Source organism: Brassica oleracea, chromosome C6, assembly GCF_000695525.1.
Source record: "Brassica oleracea var. oleracea cultivar TO1000 chromosome C6, BOL, whole genome shotgun sequence".
NCBI lineage: Eukaryota > Viridiplantae > Streptophyta > Magnoliopsida > Brassicales > Brassicaceae > Brassica > Brassica oleracea.
This window is the reverse complement of record NC_027753.1, coordinates 2,774,824-2,784,376: the sequence shown is the minus strand read 5'-3', so window position 1 is coordinate 2,784,376 and position 9,553 is coordinate 2,774,824. Positions and strand designations below refer to the sequence as shown.

Below are 9,553 nucleotides of genomic sequence, written 5' to 3'. Positions count from 1 at the left end.
TAAGCATAATATTTCGGAATATCCCTGTTTCCTTAGCTTTCGAAATTCTTTTTGTTCGGGTTGTTGAGATATGGTGAGGTTCCGGTCTTTATAAAGCTTTGGCTTTGCTCTAGGATTCGTCATAGTATTTCATTTAGTTTTGTTTTTGCTTGCTAAAGGAACATGACTTCGAGAAGATCCAACTCTCGCGATTTCGATAGGGTACGAACTCGAACTGGTAGTGCCAATGCGGAACGTATTAGATCCGGAGATGTGAGTGATGCGCTCACAGAAGTTCTTCGTGAGGAGACCCGACTTTTGCGGCCTTCAACCAAAGGGGCCAAATATCCTGAGGGTGAAAAATATGTTGCTTGTGTTAAGTCGAGTAGCCCAACGGGTTCGGAGGGGCGTGATCGTCCTTCGAAGAAGGCTAAAACGAATGGTTCGGACCATCGTCTTAGTGTCCCGGGTGAAGCAGCTGTTGCTAAGCCGTTTCATTGGCAGTTCTCGCATTCCAAGGATTGTCCTATTACGGAAGATCCATATAGTGTTGCTCATTTGGTGAGGCACTTCACACCCGCTGGATGTCCGCTTCCCTCTCTGCATAATATGACTGAGCGCGAGGCTTACGTAAAGATGGATGTGGTCCATTCCAAGGTCTTTCTTTTTGAAATTTGATCCTTGTCGAATCTTTGGTTCGTTTTGTCTGTACTGATTTGCCATGTTTCAGGCTATGAAGGTTAACAACGAGTTTGCGGCGACTTTTGAAAAACGCCTGCAGGATGTTCCGCGCTCTGACGAACTTTACGAAATAAAGAAGGTCGTTCGCGAGCTAAAGCTCAGTCTAAAGATGGCTCAAGACTAGAAGCGTGCCAATGCTGCTCAACTGGCTGCCGCTGAAAAGCTGGGGAATCAGGCTGCTTCGCTCGAAGCTCGTCTGCGAGTTGTGAGCAACGAAAGGAAGTCGGCCCTCGAGCAAGTTTCCTTCTTGGAAGCGAAGGTTGAATCTTCTGCCAATAAGTTCTCTGACGACCTTCGCCGCGCGACTTATGATGCCAAAAAGACTATGGCGGATAGCTATCTAGATGTGCTGGTCTCTCTAAAGGAGAAATGGGAAAAGAAGAAGGCTGCAACTGATTGGGAGGCTCGTCTTCGGGAAGTCGTGGCAAATATAGATCTTTTGAAGGAGATCATGAACAACAATCTCCTGGCTTCGGATGAGTTGTTGCGGCTTCGAGCGAAGGAGGTCAAGCTTGGGTCCGAGGTCGATGTGATGGCGACTTCGGATTTCTCCGTTGGCAAGCTCGACTTGCCTCAGATTTCGGAGGATGATGCCAAAGGATTTCTTTGCTAAGGTCCCTTCCACGGCGGACGACGTGGCGAATTGCTCGGGTGATCGCTTTGAGGATGGTGAATTCAGCATCAAAGAGTAGCTTTAGGGACTTTCTTTGCTTTTCCCTCTGCTTTTTGTTGCTTTATTATTTGCTTATTTAATAAAGAAGGGATCGTGGGTCCCGATTTATTTGTTGCCATTTTTATGTTTTATGCGGGGCCGATTTTTTTGGGCCATGTGTCGATTTGTTGTAGATACTTTTATCGACAGTTTCGATGTAACAAAAGATTTTGTTAGCCAGTTTTGTCGCGCTTGTTGGCGGAGTTGGCCGCAACCGAGGACTTGATCAGGGTCCTGGTTTTTGGTCAACTATCGCAGGTATGCGATTTTCTGATATGAAAAGTCTGATGTGTTCGAATTTCTATGAACTGTATTTATTAAGATGTCGGACTCTGTTTCGTTATATATTTGTGAAAAGAAGGCAGTTTTTGATATTGTCGTGTCGTTATTCCTCGGGTGTTGCGATATGCCCACTTTGAGTTCTGTAGGTGGAAGGTGACTGGACTCGTGTCGTGAGTTGCCTACGTACCCTCGTCGAGGGATCAAGTCATAACGTAGTTCGATTATTTTCCCAGGGATAGGGTGTTGTTCGATTGTTCGTGTACGTACGTACGTCTGTCGTTAATTTTGGCTGCATGATTCAGGGTGTTGCTTGATGTATTTAAAGCTCGCGAGGACAAGAGCACTTTACCGTTGAAGAAATCTTGGAGAAGCTTCTGGACTTTCGGGATACGTGTGGAACCTCCCACGAGGACAACATCATGGACAGTGCTCTTGTCCATCTTAGCATCACCAAACACTTGTCGACAGGCTCCATACACTTGCGGAAAAGATCCATGTTGAGCTCTTCGAACCTAGCACGGGTAAGCGCAGAGTAGAAATCAATGCCCTCAAAGAGAGAGTCAATCTCAATGGTAGTCTGTGCGGTTGAAGAAAGAGTCCTCTTCGCTCTCTCGCAAGCAGTCCTCAGCCTCCTCAGAGCTCTAGGGTTACCACTAATGTCCTTCTCGCTCTTCCTCTTAAACTCTTGAACAAAATGATTAACGATCCTATTGTCGAAATCTTCCCCACTGAGATGAGTGTCTCCAGCAGTAGCCTTGACTTCAAAGATACCTTCCTCGATGGTGAGGAGAGAGACATCAAAAGTACCACCACCAAGATCAAAGATCAAGACGTTCTTCTCTCCATCACTGCTCGCCTTCGTGTCAAGACCATAGGCAATGGCTGCTGCAGTGGGCTCGTGATGATGCGCATGACGTTCAAACCAGCGATGACGCCAGCTTCCTTTGTGGCTTGACGCTGCAAGTCGTTGATGTAGGCAGGAACAGTGACGACAGCGTTCTTGATGGCGACGCCAAGGTAAGCTTCAAAGGGTGTTGCTTGATGTCCTTAAAGCTCGCGAGGTAGCATGTCTTGGAGCTCTTCTGGCTTCCTCTGATAGTTTCGACTCTTTTCGGGGTTGGAAATTTCAGGCATTGGTGATATGTCGAGGGGACTGCCTTCATGCTGTATAGCCAAGGTCTCCCAAGGATTGCGTTGAATGGGGCTAGACGGTCTATCACGATGAATTCTATGATTTTTCTGATTTTTCCAGCGGTTACCGCGAGCTCAATCGATCCGAGAGAATAGGTGGTCTCTCATGCAAAGCCGATGAGGGGAGTTCGCTCTTGCTTTAGGAGTGCTTTAGTGAATCTCATTATTTTAAACGCATCGTAGAAGAGGACATCGGCCGAGCTTCCGGTGTCGATCATTACTCGGGATAGTTCGCAGCCACCGACGTCGATTCGTATCACGAGAGCGTTGTCGAGTGGTTTATCGAGGTCTGTGGTTTCGTTTTCGTTGAAGGTGATTTCGTGATCGGAACTCGATAGGGGCTCTTTAATTCCTACGTTATTTTCGGCTCTCCGTTGGTATCCTTTGATTGAGTTGACCGAATTGCAGAACTTAGAGCCTCCGTAAATGAAGTCAATCCGTTGTTTGCCCTTGTTGTGGGACGGAAAATTCCACCTCTTAGTCAGTGCTGGTCGCGAGTGTCTTTGTCCCCCAGACAGATTGCGATTGAGAGTCTGCATTCTGACTTTTTTCTGAATTGGTTTCCCCAGCAGCTCGCGAATCTTGGTCATTTTATTCTTTCGCTTGAAGTTGGAGATTTTTACGCAAGGAGGCTTTGCGTTTGGGTTGTACTGAGTGACACGGGGAGGGGGAGTGGCTTCGTCGGAATTTTCCAATGTGCGGATCGCTACCGGGATCTCAAAGCGAATTTTCCCTTCAGTTTGACTCTTAGTTTCGTTGGTTGCGTTGTTACTTGGTCCCCACGAAATCATGTCGACTCTTTTCTTCGGAGCCGGGGGTGGAGACCTCGGTGATTCCTATTCGATTTCCCTGCCTCGTTTGTTTGTCGAGACTTTGGATTTTCGGTTGGATTTTGGAGTCACTGGTTCTTCTTCTTCCTCTCTGTTTTCCTCAGTGGTTTTCTTACTTTTGTTTTGACTGCAAAGTGCGGCTCGGCATTCTTCGGTCGCGTGGCCCTTGCGATCATGGAAGGCGCAGTACTTGCTAAGATCGTATGTTGAAGACTTTTGCGGCAAATTATTTATTGCATAAGAGTGCTGCCCTTTGGTGGTTGGTTCTTTAGGAGCAGTAGGATTTTTGGTCACGTTATTCTTGTTCTCGCTATACTGTTCCTTTAACGTTGCGACCTCCTCTTCATGGGTGGCGAAGTAAGAGGCTCGGTGTAGGGCATCGTCCAATGAAACAAGTGTTCGAACAGCCAGTTCTTCTCTAAATTTTGACGAGAACCAGACGCCATTCTTCAATGCCGCTAGGGAGACGACCTCGTTCGGGTGCGAAATCTTGGCCTTGATCTCACGGAACTTGTTTATGTACGCTCTTAGTGGTTCGAAAGGTGCTTGTTTGAGATTCCAAAGATCTGCCTTGGTAACTCTTGTCTCTATGAAGACTGAGTACTGTTTTAGGAACGTAGACACCAACTGGATAAAGTTGTCGACAAAATTTTCTTCTAGTCCAGCGAACCATTCTAGGGCGGCTCCAGTGAGGTTCTCGGCGAAGAAATGGCATTATCCGGACTCTTTTTCGTTGTCGGTGAGGTGTGCTCTTGATATCGCTAGACGGAAGGCTCGTACATGGGCTTTCGGGTTTATGTTCCCGGCGCATTCGGGGAATTTCAGTTTTCCAACGTGATGCAGTCTTACGCTGGCAATTCTGTTTGTAAACGGAGTCCTTCTTGTTTCTTCGATGACCATGTCGATATCTGGGGCAGAGCTCGTCGCCATATGCACGATCGCATGTATCCTTTTGAGCTTGGCATCATTTCTTTCGATGTAATTCTGAAATGCTTCGGTTTCGCTCGGGATCCCATAATCTTCCCTTTGGAGGTTGATGTTGACGTGGCCGTGAAGATCGTGCCTCCGAGCTTGTTCTGTTAGGTTATCGAATCCTGCTTAATGGAGTTCGATTTTCGGGGATCGATGGGTTTGGTGGTGGGATCCGAGTTCTTGGTTCCCCGTGCCTTTCAGTCGATCCGTTCTGGAATTGGATTAGTGTGCTTCGTGGGCGTTGGAGCTCCATATCGATTTCGTCTAATCCACAGTAGCTTAAGCTTCGGTGGGTCATGCCCTGCGGCGGTGGTCGTTGTGAGTTTTCTCCCGCGTAGTGTCCAGATCGAGCGCTTGGGATCTCCGGAGTTCCGAACAGAACGACATTTTGGGGGTTTGATGTACTCCTTAATGGATCGAGGGACGTTTAATTTCTTTCTTGAGCGTTCGTGGCTCGATGATCTGCGAGCTCCTTCTCAGCTTGCTCTAATCGATCAGCGATGGTCTGATTCGCAATCTTTTGACTACGAATTTTATCGATTAGGGTCGAGACCATTCCCCAAATTTTGGTCAGCTCTCCTCGAGTCTGGGCTAGAGGAGTCGGCGAAATTGGTCTAGATTGAGATCGAGTCAGATCGTCGGAGGATTGCCGATCCCCAGGGCGGTTCCAGACTCGTGCTCCGACTCGTTATAGGATCGTTGTCTGGTCGATCGAAGGGAGCGATCTTGATTCGAAGTCCCGATCGGAGGAATTTGTTGCGCCTGGGTCGTTCCGGTCGCACCGCTGGCTCCCGTTGGCCCAGATGGTACTGTTTCTGTCCCTGAGTCGGATCCCGTAGGATCGAGTCGTTGACTCTCGAGGGTGTGGTTCCGATGGCTTGGCTGGGATCCATAGTCGCGCTTAGAAAACTTAGATCGGTTTCTTAGGAAATATGTTTTTTCATTTAACTTCCCCACAGTCGGCACCAAAATGTGAAACCTAAAATCTACACTAAGTATTTGATAGTGATCGGGGTTTGATCTAGTAAAGACAAATGATATAGGCAACGATATCTTTTAAACACAACGATGTTAAATAGTTTCCAGTAGGTGAAAATGGACTTTATTGATGAATAAGATCGAATACAATGAATTGAACTAGATCGAGTGATACAAACGAGATCGGTAAAGAAAGAATCTAAAAGTGGGAAGACAACGAGATCGATGTAAGTGTGTAGCTCTCTCTAGGTTTTCAACGTGTCCTCCTCTGTTTCCACTCCTCTTCCTTTATAGTAAGTCGACTTCGAAATCTCTGTGGTAGCTCCGCGATCTCAGCTTCTTGTTGCACGATCTCCGCGACCTCGGCGACTCCTTCTCGAGCTCGTATTCTTGCTACGGGCTCCGGCCCTTTAAGGCTCATGCCTTTGATCGTGGCCCATTATGGTATTGACCAAAATTGGGTCCAACAGTCGCCTCCACTTGAACCACTTGTTATGCCTTCTCCAACAAAATGTTTTCCAATAGCAACCTCGGCGGACTATACTATATCACATATAGTATACTAAAATTTCCATCCTTATTGTCCTTATATGTCCTGTTAGCATATACATGTCACGTATATAGTACAGTCCAACACTTTCAAACCTTTTATGGTCACCACTGCTATAAGATTTATCTTATTGAATTGGAGTCCATTTTTGCGCCCTAGAAACATCTAAACATCATATATATTATAGTAGAGTGTTTTCTATCGTGTAATACACTTACAAAAAACGTTGTGTTTCCAGTTACGTGAATATAGTAAGCTAATGGTTACGGTAAAAATTTGCCACTCTCCTTATCTTTACGCGCTCGCGAGTACAAGGCGAAAAAAGTCAAGATTTGGTTCTAATTGTCATATCTCATGACTTCCACTTTACTATGGCTATATTCTTTATTTTGGGGTCTCTTATGAATATTGATCAAATTCACCCTATTAGTTTTGTATTATACCATTGGTTATGTAACATAAATTATATATATGATCTATACTCCTGCTATATAAGGGAAGTCTTCCGTTCTTCGATTAGATCCTTTTAATCTTTTTGTTTGATAGTGCATGTATTAGCATCTTTAGAAAAATCTAGTTTGAAAAATTCTTCTGGTCAGTCACAAAACATTCTGTGATGCATCCAAAACCTGTGGGATCTGAATTGAAGCCTTTGAGTGCGAGGCTGTTTGGGCTGGATCTTTGGTGATTTAGGTTCTATTGGGTCTTTTAGAGCAGGGATCTCCATCATAATTCTCCTGGGGTTGAATTTCTTCCTAGTCTTGATATGGTCCATTCTTGGACAAAAAAAAAAATATATATATATATATATATATGCATATATTTTAAGTAACCTGGGATATTTCGTGATTATGGAAGAGGCCAGACTAATCCTCAAAGCGAGGTACAGCCCACAGATGGACGTCCTCTCCGGGTACTTAAATGGATCGTAAATAATGGGCCCGTAAGCCACATGTGGAAATAATAATCTTCTTATCTTATGGATTGCCAAGAAGTACAGGCATTTAGTTCATAATCTCCTTACCCCAGAAAACATTTGAGACCCGCCCCAAGGCCCCATAATATCTCTCAAGATTTCACTCTCGTGCTAGGCCCTGCACGTAAATGTTTGCTCTAGATCAATAGTTAATCTAGAGATCAATCACTCCTACTCAAACCAATAGTTTATAGACACATAATAAGCTAGAAAATTATATATATATATATATATATATATATATATATATCTTATGTAGTTATGTTGTTTATCTTGTAATCGAAAAGTCGGTATTCCCAAAATTGTACATGAAATTTAAGAAGTTTGTCGATAGATTTGACCTTTAGAGGGGACATGTTAGGTTGCAGAAGTGAGGTCAGCTCTCTAATCATATGTTTGAACATGTTAGGGATGTTGATGAGGATGATGGAGAAGAAGACAAGGCACGTTATAGGAATCATGTTGTCCCACCTTCACTTTAATACAATCACATCGTATCATTCATCGCATTACCTCACTATGTGCGTTATACGGGGCTGTACTATTTTCTTTCATTCTATCTTCTTATTTTATATTTTGGGTTCAATGATTGGATTCTCGTATAAGTGTAAGGGCTGTCATCTAATCTTGATTCTAGTTTTCTGTTTGACTTTTTGTAAATTCTTATATTAAGCACCCATCTAATGAAAAGTTATTGATATAATGTTTGTACATTTTTTGTCACATGTTCTACTATTTTGGGGGTTAAACTCGGTTGTTATGGCTGTCAAAGTAACCAAACATGTAAACGGGATTATACTGAACCAACAAAATCTGTTTAGTTTGGTTTGATTTCCTGTAAAACTGATTTAACCAATAACAAAAAAACCAACCCAAAACTGAAATGCCATACAAGTTATATCAAACATAGACATCTAACATAGTTCTACTTAACAATGAGCTCAAGTCTAATGTCCGAGAAGGACAATTGGATAAGAGTGGAAAACATTAGACTGGGATAACTCTTAACGTAGAGTTATATCAGCTACACATCTTTTAATTAATTACATTATTACCCAGATTATATTTATTTCGTATATTAATCGAACTGGTTGTAATCTCAACGTCCTTAATTATTTTAATCGATTCATGTATGGTTTGGTAAACCGCTAAAACATATGATTAGAAACCGAAATTGTAAACCAATATCAAAAGACTTTATTTTATTTTAAACCAAATGAAAAATCGCACTGTAATTTCGATTAGATCATCACAGGGATTAACAACATCCGAATCAAAACTAATTATCGGATAAAAGTTCACTAAAATCTAACTTAAAGAAAAACAAATAAGCCGCGACCACATAAAGATAAGCAGAAAGAAGAGAGTCATGGCGGGCTAATACAAAGCTATACACGTGAAAAACGAGAGGACAACACTTTCTCATTTTTTCGTTGTAAGAAACTAATTAAGAGAGATTGTTTGAAGAGTTTGACTTGTCAAGAATTGACCACATGACGAGGACATCTTCATATCCACAAGCCATGATGTCACCTTGAAGCTCCTTCACAGTTCGTCTCTCGTGTTCTTCTCTCGCCTTCGCGTTTGCGTGGCGGGTGTGCGGCGTTTGCTGCGGTTGGTTAAAGAACGTCGCCGCTTTCTTGAATGGCGTTGCAATTGTTTTCTTCCATGAAGTCATTTTTTAAAAAGAAAAAAAGAAAGAGAAAAGAAAATGAAACTAGTTTTAACGGTGAATTGCTTCTTCCCTTTCTCGTTTGGAGTTGGATTTGGAGACGACGAGGCTTCTATGTATTTATACACCACATGTGAACACAAAAACAACCTCTTCTTAATTTCTTTTAATAAAGAATTGTAATATAATAAAAATTAGTAAACGGATTTTTTTTTTTTGAACAATATTGGAGAAAGGGAGAGAGAGTGTGGTCAATAGAGGCAAGATCCGCGATAGGAGCATTCCCATGAACCCATCAATTCGATTTCTTATCCTCCCCCACGTGATCTCTCCTTTGTTCACATAACTTACACAGTTTTACCATATTTCTCACCTGTTAAATTCAGTTCAAATTCTATTAAATCAAAATAGTACCAGTTTAACCAGTTAATATTCAATTTACATGGATGAGATTTAGCAATGCAAAAAGTTTTTCGACAACCGGGCCTCGTGGTCTGGTGGTATAGGAACCTCGGCTGAGGTGCCCGCCATCACGAGTTCGAAGCCCGGCCACAGCGGATTTAACATGGTTTCCGTTTGGCCGCCAGGACCCTCCAGTTCCGGTTGGACGCAGTGGGATAGTCGGACTTAGGTCCGGATACCTGGATTATCAAAAAAAAAAAAAAAAAAG

The 9,553-nt window shown here is 43.3% G+C and overlaps 1 protein-coding gene and 1 pseudogene across 1 annotated transcript; both read right to left on the bottom strand.

Moving 5' to 3' along the window:
* Positions 1–2,033: 2,033 nt before the first annotated feature.
* On the bottom strand, positions 2,034–3,696 carry LOC106297222 (annotated as a pseudogene).
* A 4,692-nt stretch (positions 3,697–8,388) lies between these two features.
* On the bottom strand, positions 8,389–9,041 carry LOC106298937. The gene has a single exon (XM_013735065.1). It carries the CDS (start codon positions 8,887–8,889, stop codon positions 8,659–8,661), a length of 231 nt encoding a protein of 76 aa, XP_013590519.1. The 5' UTR covers positions 8,890–9,041; the 3' UTR covers positions 8,389–8,658.
* Between the last annotated feature and the right edge of the window lie 512 nt (positions 9,042–9,553).